We start from the raw sequence: 23,958 nt of genomic DNA on the forward strand, positions 1-23,958 counted from the left end.
CCGTTTCACAGCAGAGGCCCCAGAAAGCACATCCATGTGCATGTAAGCACGCTGGACTCGAGAGAGATGAGCCTAGTACATACGGTAAAGATTTCATCTTCCACAAATCAGACAGAATTGAGGAGTTTGTGCTGACGCCAGCTTCTTTGAATCCACAGGCGATAAAGCCGGAGAGATTTAGATGAACCAGGATGTAATGCAGAGTAGAAAAAATCATAAGAACTGTTATCCAGCTTTGACTTTGTCAGCCCTTTTAGAGACATATTGTAGTGATAAATAGTGGTTGCTCTTCTGATGCTGTTTAGGCGAATCATGTGATGTCTGATAGCTTTTTATATTTAATCAAAGAGCTTTTTTTAGAACGGCGAACAAGGCTGGGCATGCCGCCAAGTCTTCACTGTACAAATCGACTTAATTTCATTGAATTATAGTGAATGATTTCCTGACGTGGATGGAGTTCCATTTGTCTCGTCTTCTGTCCATTTTCCAGTGCTGCGTCGAAGAATCAATGGCTGTCCCGAGGTAGCGTGGAACGGACCGTATCTTATGTACGTCTCATGCAATTTTTTCCACTCTCCCTGAGGTAAGAGGACGGGTCGAGTCGAACAAATAGGCCTTGTGTTTTCACCCCACGTTTGTATGCAGTGCCACGGTCGGGCTTCCTGCCAAGTTTGCCTCCTCTTCCCCCTGGACTGCAAAAGCAAACCGGAGCGACCACAGCCACCGCTGCCTTCACCTCGACCCCCCCCCCCCCGCTCGCTCCCTTTTTTCTCCCTCCTCTTTTCTCTCAACAGTGTGAACACAAAAGGAGGCAGACAGGCAGCGTCCCAGCGAACGTGCCCAGATTAGGCCGAGGCGATGATGAAGACGACCGGAGCAGAGGTGAAGGAGGAAGGGGGAGGATTTGAGGAGTGGTTGTTATTTCGCGGACAAGGCTCTGTGCCCTCTGCCATTGAGCGTACGCCAGCTGGGACGAGGAGTGGCATCCTTCGCCTTTTCCATCTCTTGTATTTTCAATGAGAGCATTGTGCAAGCCGGAGGAAGGCTATGAGGTCCCATTTGGCTGTCATTGACATGTAAAAAGAGTGTGGCGGTGACAGCTGACGAGATCAGTGCTCTGTAATTAGCTGAGGATGTGGGTTGGACTCCCACCTATTTGTGGCGAATATATAGAAAAGCGTACAAGTATCCACACACACACACACACACACAATATACTACACAACAACTCTGTTCCTCTTCAGCAATATTCAACCGTTATCTATAAACCAAAGCGTGAGGTTTTCACACTGAGCTTCTCAGAACGCGTGAGCCGTGTGCTTTGACCCAGGGTGGCCCACACGTTGAAAAAAAGAAAACATTAAATGGAGAACTCGGGGGAGAGGTTTGGACGCACAACTGAAACATTCATCCATGGGAGACACAGGTGTGATAAGCCGACTGTGAATAACAACCCACTCGCATTGCACATCATAAATCACAGCCGCACTGAATGTGGAATGTGCTGAGTACGAGGCTGCGAGGTTGAGATGCAGGAAAAACTGAGCAGTATTGTGCATTAAATCCATATTTGTGCACGTTAGGAAAGTTTCTTTCAGCACCAGGTAAAAAATACAAGATGTATACAAAGTCATAAAGTAGGAATGGTGACCATTACTATTCAGACACACCATTACTGTTAAGACACGGTCATAAAAAAGTACCATAAAGTTAATGATGGTACAGGATACAAAAACGTACATTTCCATGGAGTGTACGCCCGTGTCCCATGTACGGTCCTCATCACAGTGACCTCTGTCCTTTTCTGCATGTTATCCCCCACTCTCTATCCTTTCAACATGTCATGCCTCTCTTCAGCTGTCCTACCACATATATCATATCATAGCACACAGTTTAGGCTACAGGGTATCTACAGTGTGGGATTGTTCAGCTGATATTGTTCTTCTTTTGGCTCTGCTTTGGTCTCCTCCAACTCCTCAGACGATGCTTTATGCACCAAAATGTTTTCAAGCTCTTTTAACCTGTCCTAGATAGCTTACAAAGTAGCATGATGTGGCTGAATAACCCAAACCTAAAGCTTTGGGTTATTCACTTCATTTATCAGGACAAGAAACCCCTTTAATGTCAACATTACCGTGTTACGCACCGTTTCTTCTTTTCACAATGGTGGTGAACAGGATTTTGTCCTGTTACGTTCACAAATGAAAACGAAAACAATTCCAATTCCACGTCCCTCTCCTGTTTTTCTGCAGGGCTTTACTGTCAGCAGCTTTTATGGCGACAGTTTTTTCAATAGAAAGTAATTGCCTTGCAATTAAATTTCAAACCACACCTCTCCCTAAAACCCAAATTGATGTTTTTACTTTTCCCTTTCCAAAGAAGTTAAACAAAAGAGATTTACGGTATCAATCTGTCAGCTTGAGAGGTGTCGAAAGGCATATTTTTAGTCTTTAAAAAGAACCTCCAGCCTTCAAGAAATCTGTTATCACGTCGAACGAGAGAGAAAATAAAGTGTATCGTATCTCCAGAGTGAGCTGGGAAAGTAGAGGTGCATGTACATGAAAACTAAACCTGCCTCCATGATGCTGTGTTGCTACTCTACTCTGCCTCTACATAGGGCCTCTTACTGCAGGACAGTGTGTGTGCATGGGGGGGGGGGGATACCAACAGACAAGTTACCGTGGTGATTAAGCTCCTCTTTCAAACTTGAGTCTCATCTTTTGAAGGTGGGTCTTCTCTTTGAAACAGAGGATCTGGGCCGCTGTCAACCCACCACAAGGGTCTCAGCCTTGCCCCAAAACCTGCCGATGACAGTAACTGTTCAGAGAGGAGAGGAGCCATCCAGCAGCGGAGGACATCAACCCAACGCGACCCCGCTCTCCCATGGGAACCTGTGGGAGATCCTTGTGGCCCCCCGTTTAACCGGTGTCTCTTCTATCAACCCTCCTGAGTTTTTTCAGGCAGCTCTTTGATGTCCTGGGTGGAGACATGAAGTCCGGTTAGACTGCAGGGAGAGTTCACGTCTCGTATTTACCCGGACACTTTCAGAACATTACAGGTCTTTTATCGCAAACTTCCTGTGAGGGCTCTCGTTGGAAATGTTCGTTGACCTCCTTTTTAGGGAAACTTAAATCTTCAGTTTAACAAGAATTTTTTATGAATTTTCCTGGAAATAGTCCACATTTTTGAAAATGATCAAGAATGTTTTTATGAAATGTGATTCTTTAGCAATGAAAGGACTAAAGGTTTTTTATGAATTGAGTTTTATTAAGATAACAAGTTCATATAAAAGATATCAAACAAATGTCCTTAGTTTAAATTTTGAGATGATAAAATCCCTGCCATGTAGTGAAAGTTAATCTGACATGAGTCTTGTGTTGTATACAAAAGGATGATTTTTTTTAAAAGTTAAATAATGCATTTTGTAATTTAGTGCAATTCTTACGAGCCTTGAGAATATTACAGGAAACTAAAGCAAATTCAATTTTTAAAAAACAAAGCGAAAAACAAATGTCCTGAACCAAAAACTCAAAGTTGTAATGAACTTTCCCTGTTGCATTGTGCGCATGTCTTTCTCTGATGAATCTCTTGCCCCCTCTAGTGGTCATATACTGCTACTGAAGGAGCAGCAGTGGCTTTGTTTGATCCAGTCAGATGTGCTCTGGGTGGTTCTGCAGACAGACGATGAACTCTTTCACTTCTTTGCCCTCGAAGCAGATCTGGTAGACCGCGGCAAACAATGGAAACCTGAAGGAAAAAAAACATTTTTTTTAGTTCTTTTTTATAAGGTGTTTGTTGAATATAATAAGAGCTTGTTCAGAGGCCTAATCAGTCAACTTAAATGAAAACACCCGTGTTAGAGGAGCACAGCTGTGCAGCAACACTTTCACTGGGAGGTAAGCACATGATTTCACTCTTATTTCTTATGTTGTTAAATTCATCTCACAAAGGCAGAGAAAGTGAGTAATGATCTCATTCCTCAGGCCAAGCTCAGGATGAACACTAATTAACAAGATTAGGCACACCTGTACAGTCTGGAGCAGCTCTGCAGCCTGTGATTCAACCTTCATGATGTCTGTTTTTAACACGTTTCCTTCAAGGTGTTAATTCATTTAAAGGTTTTTCATCCAGTTCAGTTTGTGATGTAGTTGTAATGAAGCTCTAGTGCAAGTTCAGTCAGGAAGACTATAATTCATGATCAGGTCTTTCTCATTCACCATTCCTTTTTATGCACGTGCTCGCTGTCATCCTCTCTGATGAAATCATCAGCTTCACAACCACCATGGTCTCGACTCCATGGTGGATTTATTCTATTGACGCTCAGAATTTCATTCTCTTAACACATCAACCACCCCATAGAGTCCGAGCACCAAAGACTTTCTGTCAAGTCACATTTTCATATTGTGATAATTTTCTTAATACAACGTGTCTCTTCTGATTGAAATGCTATTTTTTTTTTTAAGTGTTTATGAAACCCAACCACCACTTAAGGTGCCAGAGGGTTTGACTGACACTCAGAAGACCCCCAAAAAGCAGTGGTCCAGTCCTGTTTGATGCATCACGCAAAGACCCAACAGTGTAACAGAGATTCTGTACTGTAAAGTTCTCACTTGTTGACCATGTCCCTCTTTTGTAGGATCTTGTAGACTTCAGCTGACGTCTGTGGACCCTGCAGCTTCTGGCCGTTCAGCATTTCTGCCTCCAGCTCAGCGATCGACTGCAGAAGAGGAGAGACAGAATAGTTTCACTTTCTCATCAGATCTCTGTGTAGTATCATTTTAAAGTAACAGCGTCGTCACCTTGGATGTTCTGACGAAAGCCTCGGCCACTTTGCGGTTCCGTCCCCCGTAGCAGGTCGTGATGAGGTCGGCCACGCCGCAGCTTTCCAGGAAAGTGTCGGAGCTCACTTGGCCTTTGCAGAAAAGCTTGGCGAAGCCGACCATCTCCATCAGACCCAGACGGATCACCGCTGCCTTGGTGTTGTCGCCTAAACTAAGACCGTCGCAGAATCCAGCCCCGACTGCCACGATATTCTGGAACACGATAAATCATACAATAGTTAATTTATTTGACAGAGAGAATTACCATTTTTCTGTCACTGTCAGAGCTTTGTCTGTTTTTAAAAAAAGCTTACTACTCCCGGCTGTAGAAGATGACAAGACATTGAACTTTACCTTACATATTTTTAAAAGATGTGACTGCGTTTACCTTAAGAGCTCCACACAGCTCCACTGTATCGCTTTCCTGCACCACAGTGATGCGGAAGTTGGGAGTTTGGAGCAGCTCTTTGAAGATGAGGCCGTTCGCCTCGTTTTTTGCGCCTGTATTGAATGCAGTTGAAGGGGAAAAAAAAGAAGCAGAGGGAGTGAGGTCATGGCTGTCTGACCAATTCACCACATCCTCTTTTTAATTTTAATCTCCACTGTGTGCAAGTTTTGTGAAAAATCAGCATCTCACCGATGGTGGTTTCACAGAACTTCTCATCCGCCACCTCGCTGGCGATGTTGGCCCCCATCAGGACGCTGACCTCGATCTCTAGTTTCTCCCGGATGATGTCAGAGATAAGCTTCAGTCCATCCGGTCCCTCATCGATACCCTTGAAGACATTTAAAATCATAATGTGAACATTTCAGTTCCTCACTTTTCAATTGTGGCAAATGTGTAATACTCAGCAAAATATGAAGCATGTGACTGAGTATTTCCCCATGTTCAGGCAGAACATCTGCTTTGAAGAGCAATAACAGCATGTTACTTTGATGAGGGATATTCCGATGGTTCCCTCTGTGATGTGAGGTTTAATCTGGTCGCACAGGTTGCTGATGAACTGGTGCGGGATTACGAAGATGAGGATCTTTGCTCCTTTGACGGCTTCTGTGATGTCTGGAACTGCAACCTAGTGAAGCAGAGTCAGACTTTGAAGTGTGACACAAAGCATGAAGATATAGAATATATAGATAAAAGAAACCATTAAAAAAATGTGCACAAGAATCACAAACATCTGGAAAATTAAAGGTGTATCACTGCTTCTAATTACTCATTTTTCTCTTCAGCTGGTAGGTTGTATTTTGCACCATTGAACGCCTCTTTTATGCTGTCATTACAAATGTTGACGGACTCTGTTACACACAACGCCTCTTCATTGTAGTTATCTTATCAGTTTCATACCTGATAGTGCTGTCAGATTGCACTGAACTGCATAACATAACATTGCTCCTGATTGAGACTTACCACATTCCTGGGCAGCTTGTGACCCGGTAGATATTTGACATTTTCGTGCTCAGTATTGATGATCTCTGTGAGCTTCTTTCCATCGATCATCTCTTCGTATACCCACATATTCACCATGGGGTCAAAGCGGTTGGAACGTTTAACATTGTGCCCGATTATTTTGGAAATGGAAGAGCCCCTGAAAAAGGGAAGAATGTAAGCAAACTGTGGTTGTCACCATAGTAGAGTTTCAAACTTTGACATGATGAAAACAATATCAATGCATGTTTCAAGATCACAGCAAAAAAACGACAAAAAAAAAAAACAGGTGGTTAACTTCTTGTTATTAATTACCAAAAAAAGTTTATTTAAAGCTTGGTGCTTTTCAATACTATCAATCATTAAAATACTTTAGCAGTACCAAGAAAGTATCTAAGTATCGAAAACTTTGAAGCAGACGGCGTCATATTTCATTCAATCCAAAGAGCGCATCCAAAACACTGTTCATGCAGAGTACATACAACCATGTGAAACTAAACTATGATTGAAAACAATGACTATGACTGCGCTTTACGTTCAATCGTGTGAAAGGGCATTTTCATTTGCAGGACAATGCATGCGTACTTGAGGCGCGCCTGTATAAACAACATTCATGCTGCAGCTTGCAGCCTAATTGCTCCAAGTTGGAACAAACTGTGAGCTACAGTCAGATGGAGGGAGAGAGAGTTACATCTACAGCCGCTTTAAAAAAATCATAATAGCTGAAAGACATTGCAAGGATTACACACATGAAGTTCACAAATCCGCGTTATGTTACCGTACGCATCGACTGCATTGCATTGTGCCTCTTTAAAGCTGGAATAGCGGTTCAGTTGCCGATCTGATGAAGAAATAAAAAGTTACCAGTTTCCAGATCCAACGATGCAGACTTTCTTCCCAGGCATTCTCGGAGAGGTAATCCAATCGATGTAAAGTCCCTCTACTTCTTTTTAACACCGTCTTTTAACTTCCTTATACGCCCTATGATGTGGGTTTTTTTCCTCAGCTGGTTCACTCCTCCCTTCGCTGCTCACAGATACTCCCCATAACGGTGTAAATGTTGAGTGTCATAGTCATTGTCAGAAAAACAGCATTTAAAAAAAAATAGTCGGCTGAATGCATTTTCTGCTTTTTTCCACGTTTTATGGCATCCACAGGAGATGTTTCTCTGTTTTCAGTAACTAATATTTGCACGACATAATTAAATAAATGAACACAGACAGAAATAGCAGAACATTTACCAAATGAAAGAAATATCTGAATTTGTGACTCGCCAGAAAAAAAACGTACAGTTTTATTAGTTATAATTACGGAAATCAAGAATAAAAAATCGAAACAAGAATAAAAAAAGCTCATGTCAATTTTATTCGTTTTTCTGTTTGTAATATTAACACGTGAATAATCTTACCCTCCAATTAGGAAAGAATATATATGCATTGGCTTTCAAATTGCCCAAAGTCCAATTATTAGAAAATGTAAGTATATTTAAAACTACATCAATATTTTTACGTGTATAAATATGTTATACATCTTCATTTTCGCAACAATCAAAAAGGAAATTGTGGAAAAGGCTCAACTTCCGGTTTATTTTTCAGACGTATTTTTTTCCTCGTTAAATTAATGTATCTTTTTCCGTGAATTTAAGCGTGCTTTATACATAGTTGTGATACATTTAATATTACTATTATTATAAAAAAATGTATATTTTACTTCTACAAACCTAACACGGAAGTCTGCGATCGTCAGCTGGTCACGTGATTGTTTTCCTGCCAGAGCAGTAAATATCAGGCTACTCCCTGATATAAGACAATGTTTTATAATTCGTTATTGAACACAGTCAGTTAACAGTGCAGTTGTTGTCGGGTGAGTGGTCCGTTTCGATGAACAGACAGCTTCGTTTTGTGTTATAACAGAGACTCGTCCACTTTGTCAAATCTGTGGCGATTTAGCTTCAGCTAGCTTGACAGGTTAGCTCTGAGTTAGCGTCGTTTTTAGTGACTATGCAAGGGGAAACAGCGGCTATACGAATCTCGGAAAGCGACGGAAAGCTGGATGTATTTCCCCAGAACCGGACCCCCAGCTCGGGCAGAGCGAGTGCCAAAAGCTGGCAGTACAGGTGGGTTTGTTTACACATGAGCAGGTTGTTTTGTTATTGTTGGCATATTTGCTCTTCTGTTAATGACGAAATGCACTCTCCATTAAGACTTGCACAAGAAACATCACATTTCCCTTGATTACTTTGTGTTAAGTATAGAAAAGATGATGTAAATATTGGGATTTAAAAATCAGATTAATGGTGAAAAGTCCACTTTTACCGTGTTTTTAAACATATTTGGCTATTCAGAGCCAAAAAAAGTGAAATAAACCCCTTCAGTCCTTTGTTTGTAAATCTTTACAACACAGAGAAAATGCTTCCTTTGACTTCCTTTGCTCTCCTTCTGTTTCTATTGCTGTGGCATCTAATCTGAAATAAGCACAGGGGACTCTCAGCTGTAAAGAAAGGATCAGCGCTAACTCAGTAAAGAAACCCCTTGTCTCGATTATGTCCCTTAGTCACCACCATTATCGCCTTCAGCTGACCCAGACTCTGTCCATGCAAGCTCCAGGTAGTACTACTTACCTACCTACCCTATCACATGCCCCCTCATCTATTACAGATGCCAACAGTAAACATGTACAAACAAGGCAAAGAGAGAAGCGCTGAGAAACGTCTGTGGAGAGAGCGTGCTCTGTGATTGATTCGTGTTCTTTAGATTGTGTGAAGTCTCTTAAAATATTTTAACAAGTGTCCTTCATCTTCTGTTGCCTCGCCATCTTCCAGTGATCACATGGAGAATATTGATGGCTACCTGATGAAGTACACTAACCTTGTAACTGGATGGCAGTACAGGTGAGGTTTTATATACTGATAAAATTCCTACCTACTATATTGACTTGTTTCCCAATAAAAGATAAACAAGAAGCTCTTTTCCGCCAATTGTGCAATCCAGCCAAGTCTGTAATCTAGTCTGATCCAATCCACTTAATGCTTTTTGTTGTGGTATCACAGCGGGGTTAGACATTTTCACTGTCTTCGTTTTTCAGGTTTTTTGTCTTAAACAATGAGGCGGGTTTGTTGGAGTACTTTGTCAATGAGCAGTCACGGCCACAGAAGCCCCGCGGCAGTCTCCCCCTGGCAGGAGCCGTCATCTCCCCGAGTGACGAGGACTCGCACACATTCACCGTCAACGCCATCAGTGGGGAGCAGTACAAGCTCAGAGGTGGGTGCCTAAAACACACACACACACACTCCCCTCTTTACATTTTATGTCTCTACTTTAAGATAACTCAGGTCCTTTCTGTTCGTCTCTCAACGTCTTGGCTCGGTGTGAAGATTTTTATAGGAAGCTAGTGTGCTCCTCTCTCAGCTCTTCACCTTATTGTTGCTTGCACTGTCATCACCATCCATCAGGTTCATACAATATTGATCCGGATGTTTTCCATTATCTGCTCCTGGATGAGGCAGAAGCATTCAGGAATGGATGCTGAGTTGGATCATGCGGGGAGTTATCGTAAACAGACCTTTTGTCTCTCTTGTCTCTCAGCCACTGATGCCAAAGAGAGGCAGCACTGGGTGAGCAGGCTGCAGATCTGCACGCAGCACCACACGGAGGCCATGGGAAAGGTAGGATGCTGTGCAAATTGATGTTTGCAATGATCACACGCTTGCCCCTGCATGCAAATACACAAAGATCTATAAAACATAATGAAAAACTATGCAATATGTGAAGATGTGCCACATTTAATGCTTAAATCCAACATAAAATAGTGCTGCACATTCTTCACTGTTTTGTTATTTTAAATTGGAAACTAATAATTAGTTTTCACACGGACTTGTAGAGTTACACTGTAATGACAGATCATAATTTGCTCACAAAGAGTAACCCCCCGCCAAAGTCCCGGAGCTTCTCCATGGCGTCTCAAGGCAGCGGCAGCTCCCCCATGTCCGTGCGACGACCCAGCCAAAACCCCGCCTCCCTATTTGGCTGGTCGCAGACCAACAAAGGCTCGTCGCTCTACTCCAGCAAGAGGTCGCTGCTGCCTGATCACCTGCTGGACGCCAGAGAGGTACAGCACACACCTTTTTTCCCTCCCTCAAAAGAAAAAAGTAATGGTGAAAAATAAGGCTGTCGCTCTGCTCACACTATGTTTTATTAACGCTGAAGCTTGAGAGCTGTGTCGATCACCACACAGGTGCAAACAGCTGTGAAGTCCCACAACACAGGCTGTGGTCAATCAAAAATATTGAAGTTTTGGTTTTGAGAGGAGTTTCTGTTTTGATCATATTTGATGAGTTTTGAGCGCCTGTCTTCACTTTGACACTTTAAAGAGGTCAAGAGGAAGCTGTTGTCTTGATGTTAGCATGAGTAGACTTCAGCATCATAGAGTTTGTTCTCTCAAATAAAACTACCGGTACATGCAATGCGGCAATCTCCTCTAAATTTCACTCACACAATAACCATCCTCCTCCAGATGATGACTCAAGCCCAAGGCCAGCACCGAGACCTCATCCAGACCATCGAGAGCCTCCCTGCAGCCCCGGGCCTCTCCCCTTTAGACCAGGACTTCCTGATGCTCAAGGCCACCTCCATGGCCACCATGAACTGCCTCAACGAGTGCCTGCAAATCCTGAACCTGCAGCAGGTGGCCAGGCTGAGGGGCTCCCTGGGAGGTCAGTGTTTTGTGTTAGCCGCCTTTTATTGGTTAGTTCGCTCTTCAAACAACTGTTGGAACATTGGGTGTCGTTGTCTTCGTTACACGCTGCTTTTGTGCAAAAACAAATCATAGTGTTGCACACGCGGGCCTGCCTCCAGTCTAACAGACAGCATTGGGCGGACAGTGGAATTATTTTGCATTATTTATAGGGGACTGTTCCTTTTCTTTCCACCTGTCTAGAAGGTAATGAGATCTCAGACGGTTCAATTATCCGTCAGCTGCACTAAGGGGACAGAATGGCACTCTAAATAAGCTTCAGCTTTAAAGATAGAAAACACAGTTTCCAGTCAAGGTGTCTATGTTTCCTCAACTTTTCTTCCCAGAATGATTTGAACAGCACCTTCCAGGTAATGTCCCACTTTTTCGCAGCAGATCTCATTTCTAAATGCATATTTCATTAGGCCAGACTCATCGCCTTAGCCAATCAGGTTATGTTGTCCGATGACGCACGAGGTGAATTTGAATTAACTTTGCCCGCCTCTGTGGCCGCCTATGTATAAAAAAATGAAGGGGAGGTGCAGCCAATCAGGAGACAAGGATGTATCCTGTCGGCAGGGCCAAAGTATCCTGATACCTGGCTGGCTTCAGGGTTTGGGTTTCACTCTATTGGTCGAGTGTAGCCGCCAAAGGAGCAGCCATCTGTCTCAAAGCAGCGACAAACGAGGTTGTGGGGTGTTTGGTGGAAGGTCGGTGGAGTTTAGGGTGAGCTGTGAGTGTGAGGGGGGGGGAAGGTACCACGAGCGCCTCTGAACCTGCCGCTCTGCGTTTACCCGTCTATGGCAGGACCCAGCATTGAGTGGCTGGAGCCCAAGATGCCCGACATCCTGAAGAATGGCAGCGGCTCCCTGGGCAGCTTCCCGACGGGGGAGGGCCCGATGGAGGGGGGACAACTGGAGCTAAGCAGCCCGGATTCTTGCAGCTTCTCTGGGGTAAGACCAAGGAAATATCACCCAATCTCTTTCAAACAAAACCATTGCAGTCTTGTCGTTTAGCTTTTACAGAGCTCAGAAACGCGTCGCGTTACCCGACAACCTGAACAATCACATACTTCAACCTCTGCCGAGTCATTCGAGCCAGCCGTTGAATAAATCACACTCCCCTCCCTTCCTTTGTCTCTCGAAGGAACAAGAAGACATCGACGCCGAGGATGAAGCCGAGGACTCGTCCACAGACAAGGAGGAGGACCTGGGTGTCGTGGAGGAGGAGCGCAGCGTTATTCTACACCTGCTGTCCCAACTGAAGCTGGGCATGGACCTCACGCGGGTAGGTCGAGTTCCATGTCCTGCCATGCTAAATACGCCCCTCTCTCAAACACCACAATCCAAACAGGTTGTTTTTCTAGGTGTAAGATGAGGCTGTCCCTTAATTAGCACTTTTTTTGTTCCTAACACATTTTAAGCCTTCTGTCAACTCCAAATAAAGTTTTGGTTATTTGAACTTTTGAATAAGTGTTTCCTCTTCCCTTCTTTTTGGGTTGAATCAGCTCCGTCATGAGCACAATGTACTGGACATAACAAGCAGCAACACAAAAACAGACTTTCAGACAGACAACGAGCAGCCAGTTGATAAATAGCGCGCTTGCGTATTTTTTCCTTCTGCAGAATTTTGAACGCTGGCGATACCAGACACGTCGTTAATGCTGAAAATACGACCAATCACGGGGCTTACAGTCTGCATCGTTTTGACATATGGTTACATTTCTACAGCTTCTGCATCGGATGCTAGAAGATTCCATCAGACTTTACTCTTATGAACAATCTTTTTACAAGCTTAATGACGCATCAAAAAAGTGACCCTGAATTAATGAGGCACGCTCTGTTTTCCTGTACTCTGTTTTGTGCTGACCTGACAGTCTGAAGTAAGCACCACTTGCTTCGTAATTACTACTCCAACACACACACACACACACACACACACACATTTGCAAACACAGAGAGCCGAATCCTGGATAGTCATTCTATCTTGCAGTGTCAGTTTGCTCCAGCATTTGGATAGCCTCGTCTGGGGTTTCTGATTTATATCTCTAGTCTGGTTGAACCACTGACGTCGTTTGCATTCGGGTTCTTCCCCCAGGTGGTCCTCCCCACCTTCATCCTGGAGAAGCGCTCTCTCCTGGAGATGTACGCCGACTTCATGTCCCACCCGGACCTCTTTGTTGCCATCACGGAAGGCAGCAGCCCGGAGGACCGCATGGTCCGCTTCGTTGAGTACTACCTCACCTCCTTCCACGAGGGCCGCAAGGGCGCCATCGCCAAGAAGCCCTACAACCCCATCATCGGAGAGACCTTCCACTGCTCCTGGAAGGTGCCGAGGACGCCAGAGGCCCCCAAGGAGTCGTCGCAGGGGAGACCGGAGCCGTCCGCCTCCGAGGAGCCTTATCAAGTGCGCTTTGTGGCGGAGCAGGTGTCCCACCACCCGCCTGTGTCCGGCTTCTACGCTGAGTGCCAGGAGAGGCGGATGTGTGTGAACACGCATGTGTGGACCAAGAGCAAGTTCATGGGAATGTCCATCGGAGTTTCTATGATAGGGGAAGGTAAGCTGGAAGAGTTATTGTTATTGTTTTGAAGTTCATTTCTTTAAAAAAGTAGAACGTACCGGAGAGATTCAGATACTGAACTCTGTCTGATTACATAAAAGCAGTAGATTTGTAAAAGATGGAGGGCTGCTTCTCCAGTACAGACCCCTACAGGAGGCTGCATTTGTCAACACAGCTGTCAATCATGACATTAAATCGCATCTTTGTAACATTGAAGACCTCATTCAAACTAAACAAAGACAACAAACGTCTCAAAGAAGTAACTCTCGTATGCAGAAATAAAAGGTGCTAAATGATGTTGAATTAATGGACGTTTGGTCACGTGTTCCTCTCTCCAGGTTGTTTGTATCTGCTGGAGCACGATGAGGAGTACACGTTCACGCTGCCTTGTGCGTACGCTCGCTCCATCCTCACCGTCCCCTGGGTGGAACTGGGCGGGAAAGTCAACATCAACTGTGCAAAGTCGGGCTACTCCGCCGTCATCACTTTTCAGACAAAACCCTTTTATGGTGGCAAATTACACAAGTGAGTCCCGTCCTGGTGACGAGTTGATATTTGTAGTTTAGTTTCTCCATCTCGATCCGTCGGTGTTGGGATAATATCTCCGCAGGACGAGCTGTAATCTTCATTTGTTTTCTTCCCCAGAGTTACAGCAGAGGTGAAGCACAACACCACAAATGCAGTAGTGTGCCGGGTGCAGGGCGAGTGGAACGGCGTGTTGGAGTTCACCTACACCAACGGAGAAATGAAGGTGGTCGACGTCACCAAGCTGCCCGTCACGAAGAAAAGCGTTCGTCCGGTCGAGAAGCAGGGGCCCACTGAATCCAGGCGAGGACAGATTGCATCTTTAGCATTGTAAGGCAGAATCTTTTTAAGCACACACTAACTATTTGTTGCATTTCAGGCGGCTGTGGCAGCATGTGACGGCGTCCTTACGGGAGAAAGATATCGAAAAAGCGACGGAGCACAAGAGGCTCCTGGAGGAGAGGCAGAGGACGGAGGAGAGGCACCGCGCTGAGACTGAAACCGCCTGGAGGACCAGATACTTTGAAAGAGAAGTGAGTAGGACGACGACTTTATTTTCCAAAGAAAACAAACGTTTCATTAGCTTGTTTTTTTTTTTTTTTTTTAAAGGGGGTCTTTTCTGTTAAATAAGATGCTGACGTTAGTTTCTTCTTCTCCTCCAGGGTGAAGGCTGGATCTATCACAAACCACTCTGGAAAAACTCTGCACTCAAAACCTAGTTCCTTCAGCCCTCATAGAGATTCAGGAATGTGTGTGTGTGTGTGTGTGTGTACGTACGAGAGTGTTTGTGTGCTTGAGATTGAGCGCTTGTGTTTAACGGTTCTGAGACGGGAGCATGACCTGCACTGACATACTGACGGATGCAACATGGGGACAAGGACTAAAGATGTTGAGCAGAGTCGCGATGTTCACGAAGCCTCCAAGTACAAGCGGTAGTACTGCTGATCTCTCCTTTTTTTTATAAACCAATGACCACATACTCTTGTACAGGTAAAAATGGTACTCTCTATAAACAGCCTTAAGATAGTCTGACGAATCATGCTCGAAGTTTACTGATCAACCTGGACGCTGTAATATCACACAAAGAGGAAGGGACTTTTGAGGACTTCTTCCTAAGATATCCGACATAACGAGAAGTCAATTCATTGGATTACTGCCTGATGCGATGGAGATTTAAATACTGTGAAGCTGGTGTGAAATGGATTCTGTGTGCTGGATTGTGAAGTTGCTCTACATTATTTTCATCCATGTTAAAGCGCCTGAAATCTTTCCTTCAAATCAAAGTATTTCTTCACTTTCTTTAGCTTCTAAGTTTGAGACTTTAACGACCGTAAACTCCTTCTGCCGTCATCAGACGTCAAAACCATCCCACAAGATTCAAATAACTGTAAGTCAACCAGGCGAGGACAAGGTGAAAATACACTAAATATTTTCACCTTGATTCTCTTCGATATGTTTTCAGGACTTTTAAACCAAAAACAGTTCCGTCATTAAGTAGAATAAATGCACATAAAATATTCTGATATGTTCAAAGCATTAGCTGCGACGTTCAAGGACTTACATCTTAAAAGTTTCAAACAAAAAAAAAAGGTGTCAAACGTGAGAATGTAAAGGGTCCAACAACTTGAGTCTATTTAAAGCTTAGCTGAGCATAAACACTGGAAACAGAGGGAAAGCAGCGAGCCAGCATTCGCTTAAAGCTCTTCTCACATTCACAAGCTCAAATGCTGAACTTATTGCTTTATTTTTTCCCATTTAAAAAAAAAAAAAAAAAGACCCGGGTGCAGTGACTTTGTTGGTTGCCATGACAGCGAGGTTGCTGCTCCTTGTCAACAACAACAAAAAAAAAGGTCTGCAGATTTCTCGGTGTTTCTGTTCTTGATGTCGACGTGCGTGAACTGTCGAGGAATGTAGCGTGTCTCCCCCCCCCCCCATGACATCATCAGGGTCCTTACTGCGGGCTCATCCTCCCTCATAGGCTCCTGGAATTTTTTACAACTGTCTTTACAGATTTCAACTTCAAAGCATTGCCTTGATACGGTTAATATAAGCTGTGTGCGTTGAAATATTCGTATTCATATATGAAACAATGTTAATGGAGCTCTAAATTCTGATTGAATTCTTCTTTGATGCTATATTGATATTAGTGTACTAAGTCACACTGCTTGAATGGCATGACCTAGACTAGCTGACAAATAACTACATTTTAAATTATGCAATCACTGTAATTGATTGAGTCGATGATTTCCCAAATATTCACATCTCTTATTCTCATTTTTAAACGTGGACGGTTAAATTCCCTCCTGCATGATACTAAAGTCTCTCATTGATGATGCTCCTCCTGTGTCAGCATCACGTTTATAGATGTCTGTGTGTGAAAGCTTTTAACCAAATCCGCTTCTTTTTGTAACGCAAATAAATCTTTGCCATGTGCATTTAATTACCTGATTTTGACCCCCTTTATCTTCGTTTTAACACACATGTTTAAACATCTCTGCAGAAAGAGGACATCCCCCTGTTCCAATGATAAGCTAACCCCTGCTTTATGTCTCGGTGCCTTATGCAAACTCTTTGTGTACGTCGTCCGCTGAAGAAAAAAACAGCGTTCTCATCAGTTATTAACCAGAGCAGAGGCGTATGATTTATTTTGCGTGTGCTTGAGTGTGTTTTTGTTTTTCTTTACGGATTCAGTGCTTCATGTTTTAGAGATGTCAAATGAAGCACTTTCATTCTGGGTTGGATTTTATTTTTAGTCTACGGGTTGTCTTGCTGATCTGAGAAATGCACTGACATTGAAGAAGACATGATGTAGAGAAATGGACATGTGTGATCATAAATAAATTGCGTATCAGTTGTAAAACATTTGGGGGTTTTTTTGTCTACTAATTCTACCCAATCTGTGTCAATGTCACATAAAACATTTGTTTCAGCTCATAGGATTTGATGTTAATATCCTGAGTACGGCTACGAATGTCACCATTAATATTCTGACTACAAAAATACAATTTCAAAAATGTCATTTTTCTTCAAATTTATGTTTTGGAAAAATAACGCTTTCTCAGCGACAGAGATTTTCCACTGTGGAAGCACATTGTTTGAATGAACACAAGGTAACTTCTCAGAGGAATCCCAGCAAAGGAAGATGTCATGGGTGGTTTCATGAGGAAGATATGCCGGTAAGTGATGTAAGAACTTGTCAGCAGTAAAGAAAAAAAAAAGAAATGTATCGTTCCTTATTTCTAGTCTTGACCTTACGATGGAGACAGCAGCAGGGACCTTGACTGCAGCTTCTGGTTACATTTTGTTCTTTTGATCACATCGCATTCTTGGGAAGTTACAAGTTTGATTCAACACTCAGTCTTTGATTTGAGCCCAGCATGAGTGTAGCATCACCGAAGAATACTCCACAATGGCTGTCCACATACCTGGTCTGATAATGATGGTGGTCTTCTACTTGGTGGTTTTGGGTATCGGGATCTGGGCGTCTTTGAAATCGAGGAAAATGGAGAAAAGTACGTCAGGGGGGCAACTAGAGGTGTCTTTTTTGGCGAGCAGGAGGGTCAGCTTGGCTGTTGGAGTCTTCACAATGACGGGTGAGTTTTGGTCAAGATGATAGCCATTTGAAAACGTAGATAATTTTGTATGCCACTTCTTAATTATTAGAATTCGTCTGTCTTCATCATAAAACGATATTAATGTGTGTTCGAATGTATTGATCACTGCAGCCACATGGGTCGGAGGCGCCTTCATCATAGGGGTTGCAGAGACGGTTTATGACCCAACAAAGGGATTAATCTGGGCTCTTATTCCCCTGCAAATGTCAGTTTCCTTCATAATTGGTAAGATCCGCCTTTCTTCCAGGGGCTCGTCTGAAAGATTTGGCGAACAGTCAAGTACATGAAATGTGCAAGAAATAGACTTTTAAGGCAAAATGTTGCCGTTTCTTTGACGGATAAAATAATACGCTGTTGAGCATGTGCTCACTTTTAAAAGGTGGGCTGTTCTTTGCGGCGCCAATGCGGGACCAGAACTACGTCACCATGATGGATCCATTCCAGAGAAAGTATGGAAAAACACTGACAGGATTTCTCGCCATCGTTCCGTTCATTTGTGAAATAATGTGGGTTCCCGTCACTCTCATTTCCCTGGGTAATACAGAACTGATTTAATTCTCTTATGAACAATGAACTCTACCTACATAGCGCTCTGTGTGTATTATATGTTTGGTTTTCTGTCCAACAGGGGTGACTGTGAGCGTCTTTTCGGATCTTCCCCTCAGTCTTTGTATCTGGATCTCTGCTGCAGTAGCCATCGTCTACACTGTCCTTGGAGGCCTCTATTCAGTCGCTTTCACTGACATCATCCAGCTGTCATTGGTGTTTTGTAGCTTGGTGAGTTTGAGCACAACTGTCCAACACAATGTATTGATCTCTGGATGTGATTTTCTGGATATAATCTTTCTTTTTAGTGGCTGTGTGTTCCCTTTGTTCTGGCAAGTGGCGTTTACTCTGACATCACTCAGACGGCATTCAACCACACAAACCGAGAATCCTGGCTTGGTAGAGTCGAGTCTCATGATCTGTGGAGATGGATTGATAACTTCCTTGCGATGGTAAGCTAACGCAAAACTGTTGAAATGCAAAACGTTTCAACATTCGTTTCTTAAAACAAATGTGTGCATCTGTTTTTTCCCCCAGAGTGTTGGAAATTTGGCATTCCAGGATTTTCACCAAAGGACGCTCTCGTCCAGCTCTGCATCTACAGCCAGGATGATCTGTTTCATAGCAGCAGGGCTCGTCCTTGTTCTCGGAATCCCGCCTATTCTGATCGGTGCCATCGCAGCCTCTACGGGTAGATCTGAAAAATTCATTCAAACACCTCACCACCACAACGCTGCATAAAATGTGAACCACCCTGCTCATAACTGAACCATCTCAGTAGCATTTAGTGTCTCCCTCTTGTGTTTCAGATTGGAACTTGACCTTATACGGGTCTCCTTCTCCATATGAGAGAGGAGAAGCAGCCATGGTTTTGCCAATCGTCCTTCTACATCTGACCCCAACTGTTGTTTTCGTTGTGGGGATGGGAGCTATCGCTGGTGCCGCAATGTCCTCTACAGACTCTTGTTTGTTGGCTGCAACCTCCATCTTCACCACCAACATCTACAACCTCATGAGACGTCAGGTAAAAGAAGAGAGAAAGAAAAATACCTCCCGAATTATGGAATTAAGCAAAATGTAGTCAGACAAACCCGAAAGTTTTAACCCTCATGTCCGTCTTCTTACTTTTTTATTTAGGCATCAGATAGAGAGCTACAGTGGGTGATTCGTTCCTCAATCGTGGTCGTAGGGATTCTGGGAACCTCCCTCACCTATCTGGAGAGCAGCATCTTGGCCTTCTGGATCCTGAGCTCAGACTTGACTTACACCATTATGCTCCCCCAACTCATCTGCATCCTCTTCATCAGGGTCTCCAACGGTTACGGGGCCGTCGTCGGCTACATCGTAGCTTTTGTGATGAGAGCCTTGTGCGGAGAGCCGGTGTTCAATCTGCCCGTCATACTACATCTCCCAGGCTGCACTTTGGTGGATGGCGTTTACATTCAGCGCTCGCCATTCAAGACCATCTGCATGCTGTCCTCTCTGGTTTCCATTGTGACGTTTTCACACGTCGCTTTCATCCTGTTTGAAAAGGGGGTCCTTTCTGAGCGGTGGGATGTGTTCAAGGTGAAATCACGTGAAGCAGAAACATCAGTGGAAGGGATCGCAGAGGGTGATGGTGAAAAGGCTGAAAGTGAGCCAATGATCGATACAGATTGCTAAGTTTGCAGTGACATGGTGTTCTATTTTATATTTGTACCCAGATAAAAATCGTACATGTCTCTCTCTCTGACACACGTCTGCTTCCACTCATTTATTAAAAAAACACAAATCCTCCTTATGTCTCTTTTTCTGAAATAGAAAGGTGAACAGAAATCATAAAAGACTGCTAAGAGTTATGTTATTTATTCTAGAAGAAATAAATATGATAAATTTGTTCTGGATATGGCTGAAATCGAACAAGAAGAAGAAGTCATGTCAGTGCTGCCTTAGCGTGTGTTTTGGACTGAGGACATGGAGGCCAGACTTGTTGAGCAGTGTTTAATGTGTGCCGGACCCTGTCGGAACAAGATCCGACACCTAACAGATTGGGACTGGCACAATGGCACCTGTTTGGATTCAGCCCCTTTGTCACTATCTAAATCTCTCATTACATTTGGTGCAATAAAATATCTGTTCTGAAATTTGATAACAGAGAATCTCTTGTTTTTCTGCTTGCATGTTTTTCTGCTTGCATGTTTTTCAAATCTATAAAAAACAGGGACAAAGCTGGAGGTCAGATAGGGATGCATGAAGCCAAAGTTTTGTGCACAATGAGAGCTCAGCGAAGGATCAATGGTTGTTTTGTTTGTTTCATTGAAATAAACGGGTCGGAACAGGTTATCTGTTGTGCTGCTGAGTCTGTTAATTTTAAAGAGTGGCAAGTGTTATGATGATGTAATTGTTGCTGTTTGCGCAGGGACACTGGAAGTAGGCAGCACCCTCTTCTTAACCAGGCACATAATTAAACCATCCGGTTATCAAATCATTTAAACTTACTAACAGTTTCTGCGGAGTGATAGGCCTACAACTCCCAGCTGGTCAGAGCTTTTATGTCGTTGCGAACACGTTCAAGTTTTCAACATGATCAAAGAAAAGAAAGACGTTTTATCATCCTGTCAGACAGAGCAGCAGCGAGATATTATCCTAGATGTTGGCATTTACGAGTGAGTGTGCCATTACGCACAGAGGTGGAGAGATATGAAAGAAACTTCAGCCATCATTTCTAATGGAAATCAGTTTAGCACAGAATACTGGGATCTACACTGCAGACTGTAGTCTCTGTTAACAGACGCTGTCCAAACAGCTCCAGCGTGGAATAAGTGCGCACTGATGCTGAGTCCGCTTCTCTTCCCGCTGTGCCCGTACAGCACTCTGCCTGTGCTCCAGGACATCAGTGTTTACAAATTAAGCACTGTGGCAAAGATGTTGCAAACGACCAAAAACATCGCACAGTATGTGTCTGGCTTAAGTTAGAAAGAGAGGGAAAAGCAGCGTGCCATAACAACTGGATCACAATCTGAAACTCGCGCACAACTCAGAAATAATTCACTTGTATACCTGAAGCCTCTGGTCAAAGTTATGTTGGACTATTTACACTGGTTTACCTGAACATGAAGATATTGAAACACACACGGGACGCAGCAGTCCAAATCAAGAAAACAAAGACATTTTTAAACCAGTAAAATCCTGGACACGGCGGCCCAATAACAAAGCAAATATGACTACAGCTGCACATTAAAGATTCAATTGTTAAACACACTGTCTAAAGCGACAAACTGCTCAGACCTAGTGAAGCTTACTTGTAAACCGTATGTCCACGGCAGATGAGACGAAGTCCCACGATGATGCCAGATTTCCTGTCTGTTTCCGTGCAGTTGAGCAGGGTCGGCGTGTCCTCCGTCGAGCCAGACAATCTCCGTGGGTGTCCCGTTCGGTGCAGGCCGAAACGAGACGTAATCTTCACAGTCTCTAGATAACCCGTTTTTAATTCAGTCTATGAATAAGACGCGCTCCAGACTCCGAGAAGTTCCGTCGAGATGTGTCCAATGGATGATCAGAAGGTGTTGCGCGCGCGCAGTTGGAGTTTTCAGGTATTCAATCAAGAGCACCTGTGCTGGGCGCGTTTATCTTCGTCATTTTGGATGTTAGAAGTTAAACAGTGATAAGGTTCAAACTCACAACAACCTTTTAATTCAAATTATATCCACCTCCTGAACCACAGACGGAGCTGTTTTAAAGTGTCTCTCCGACCTTTTGAGTCTTTCCTTGGGTCTATGACCTTTAAAGTTCACCTTGCCCTGATGAGGTTCAAACCCACAACTTCCAAACTCCAAGTCCTTCTTCTATCTCCTGAGCCACAGAGACCATTTATACATCATGTTTCTTTGAACTTTTGAGTCTTTCCTTTGGATTTAGACTTAAAATTCACTGAGTCCCAACAAGGCTCACAATATTCAAGTCAAACTTTTAACTCTTTAGCAACAGAGACAGATGTTTTACCATGTTTACCAGAGCTTTTGAGTCTTTCCTTTGGACTGAGAATTTAAAATACATTGTGCCCTGATAATGTTCAAACTCACAACTTCTGGTCTCAGAGTCCACCTTTTAACTCCTTGGCCAGGAGAATGCATATCAACAACTGCTGTATGACCGGTATCTACTTCGTATTTCACATCGTTTAAAAGCGCGTTTTAACGTCGCGGAGCTTACTGTACGTCCGTGTCCTACGTCACGGCGACGTAGGTCGCGCACGCGGAAGTTGGCTGTGAACGAGCTATGTACATGAGCAAACCTGCTCAGCTTCAATGTGGAGAATAAGAGCCGTAGTGTGAGTAAACCTGAAGCGAACATGGCCGCAGGTTTCCCCACACCGTTATACTCCCACGCGGGACGTGGAGACTTCAGGGACGTTTACGAGCCGGCCGAAGACTCGTTTCTTTTGATTGACGCCTTGGAAAAGGATGCAGAGAGACTCCAGCTCATGAGGTCAGACTAAAGTTACATAGTTGCACCTGAACGCATCACGCATGTCAATAAAAGCTTAAATGTGTCTGCTATGTGTAGACCCTGTGTGTGTTTAGAGGTTGGCAGTGGTTCTGGAGTGGTGTCAGCATTTCTGGCTTCAGTGATTGGACCTTCAGCTCTTTATCTGTGAGTGTGGGGCATTTTTCATCACATCACAGTGGTAAGTCTTTCCTATTGTAAATGCATCAAAGAAAGAACAATCCTAATATTTGGTGGTCTCTTCTTGTAGCTGCACTGATGTGAATCCTGCAGCTGCTCAGTGCACAGCAAAGACAGCTTCCTGCAACAGTGTGTCACTGCAGCCTGTTCTCACATCCCTGGTGAGGCATTTAAGAGCCTGCTACATTCATACAGGATGCTTTTTCTTCAAGAATTTAAATTTATAAGGCTGTCTTTCCTCTCTTTAGGTGGACTCTCTTCTGCCTCGACTCGGCGGGAAAGTGGACATACTCCTCTTCAACCCTCCTTACGTGGTAACACCGTCAGAGGAGGTGATCCAGCTCTCTACAGGATTTTATTTACCCCTGATGAAGATGAGGATTTTACAGATCGTGTACCTTTCTTCCAGGTTGGCAGCAGAGGTATAGAAGCAGCCTGGGCTGGTGGGAAAAGAGGACGAGAGGTTACAGACAGATTTCTGCCTCTGGTAGCTGAGCTGCTCTCCAGTAAAGGTTTATTCTACCTAATCACTATAGCTGAGAACAATCCAGGTAAGTGAAACACCGTCTCTTGGGCGATTTTTAGTGTGGGACACATTTCATGACAAGTTTTCTTAATTGTTCACCAGAGGAGATCATCCATTTACTGTGCAAAGAAGGTTTGAAGGGAGAGTCCTGCTTGTCCACAAGAGCTGGGAATGAAAGGCTGTCTGTGCTTCGCTTCCATCGGAGCTGACGAACATGAAACGGTCTCTGATGAATCCTCTCCGTGTGGATTAAATGTGTATTTCAGAACAATGTGTGCAGGACTCATTTTGAGTAAAAAAAGAAAAAGATCAACAGAAAGCATCTGATTTCCAATGTAAATAAAATGTTCACATTCATGGGAAATAAACTTTTTTTCAAAAGAGTTTGTCTTTCTTCAAAGATAAATGTAATTTTTTATTTTTAATTTGAAAGAAAAGTGCCTTCTTGTGTCTCGTCAGGATCTGAGGATTCATGTTGTATGACAAATAAGGAAAATGAATGTAATGACCCCACAGCATCAAACCATGTGTTCCTCTGCAGGTAT

At 43.6% G+C, this 23,958-nt stretch overlaps 5 protein-coding genes across 6 annotated transcripts in view; 3 read left to right on the forward strand and 2 right to left on the reverse strand.

The window, feature by feature from the left end:
• LOC306818586 (nck-associated protein 5-like) overlaps positions 1 to 21,635 on the reverse strand; it is a 146,868-nt gene extending 125,233 nt beyond the window's left edge. The window contains exon 1 of the mRNA XM_079336238.1: positions 21,504 to 21,635. The gene's annotated coding sequence lies outside the window, so the exon portion shown is untranslated. The remainder of the gene's footprint in view (positions 1 to 21,503) is intronic.
• gpd1c (glycerol-3-phosphate dehydrogenase 1c) lies at positions 3,247 to 7,318 on the reverse strand. Its single transcript, XM_079336149.1, has 8 exons — positions 7,111 to 7,318; positions 6,229 to 6,406; positions 5,753 to 5,893; positions 5,458 to 5,596; positions 5,209 to 5,321; positions 4,800 to 5,033; positions 4,611 to 4,717; positions 3,247 to 3,747 (listed from the first exon to the last, which is right to left on the reverse strand). The coding sequence occupies exons 1-8, from the start codon at positions 7,149 to 7,151 to the stop codon at positions 3,651 to 3,653; spliced, it is 1,050 nt and encodes a 349-aa protein (XP_079192275.1). The 5' UTR covers positions 7,152 to 7,318; the 3' UTR covers positions 3,247 to 3,650.
• LOC306818588 (oxysterol-binding protein-related protein 11-like) lies at positions 7,926 to 16,922 on the forward strand. Its single transcript, XM_079336243.1, has 13 exons — positions 7,926 to 8,362; positions 9,068 to 9,136; positions 9,331 to 9,506; positions 9,831 to 9,910; positions 10,165 to 10,353; positions 10,759 to 10,957; positions 11,785 to 11,930; positions 12,124 to 12,264; positions 13,075 to 13,534; positions 13,876 to 14,062; positions 14,183 to 14,365; positions 14,442 to 14,595; positions 14,725 to 16,922. Exons 1-13 carry the CDS (start codon positions 8,247 to 8,249, stop codon positions 14,779 to 14,781), a joined length of 2,157 nt encoding a protein of 718 aa, XP_079192369.1. The 5' UTR covers positions 7,926 to 8,246; the 3' UTR covers positions 14,782 to 16,922.
• LOC306818590 (high-affinity choline transporter 1-like) lies at positions 17,017 to 19,976 on the forward strand. 2 transcript variants are annotated; one of them, XM_079336246.1, is made up of 8 exons: positions 17,423 to 17,655; positions 17,788 to 17,901; positions 18,056 to 18,211; positions 18,305 to 18,453; positions 18,531 to 18,674; positions 18,760 to 18,913; positions 19,032 to 19,246; positions 19,360 to 19,976. In XM_079336246.1, exons 1-8 carry the CDS (start codon positions 17,472 to 17,474, stop codon positions 19,882 to 19,884), a joined length of 1,641 nt encoding a protein of 546 aa, XP_079192372.1. In that variant the 5' UTR covers positions 17,423 to 17,471; the 3' UTR covers positions 19,885 to 19,976. The 2 variants fall into 2 exon arrangements, with proteins under 2 accessions (XP_079192373.1, XP_079192372.1); XM_079336247.1 differs by lacking the exons at positions 17,423 to 17,655; positions 17,788 to 17,901 and adding an exon at positions 17,017 to 17,238.
• Positions 21,636 to 22,415: 780 nt separating the features above from the next.
• Positions 22,416 to 23,794, forward strand: hemk2 (HemK methyltransferase 2, ETF1 glutamine and histone H4 lysine). Its single transcript, XM_079336260.1, has 6 exons — positions 22,416 to 22,689; positions 22,768 to 22,854; positions 22,958 to 23,048; positions 23,136 to 23,219; positions 23,297 to 23,438; positions 23,516 to 23,794. Exons 1-6 carry the CDS (start codon positions 22,553 to 22,555, stop codon positions 23,620 to 23,622), a joined length of 648 nt encoding a protein of 215 aa, XP_079192386.1. The 5' UTR covers positions 22,416 to 22,552; the 3' UTR covers positions 23,623 to 23,794.
• Positions 23,795 to 23,958: the final 164 nt, after the last annotated feature.

Source organism: Symphodus melops (genome assembly GCF_947650265.1).
Source record: "Symphodus melops genome assembly, chromosome: 23".
Taxonomy (NCBI): domain Eukaryota; kingdom Metazoa; phylum Chordata; class Actinopteri; order Labriformes; family Labridae; genus Symphodus; species Symphodus melops.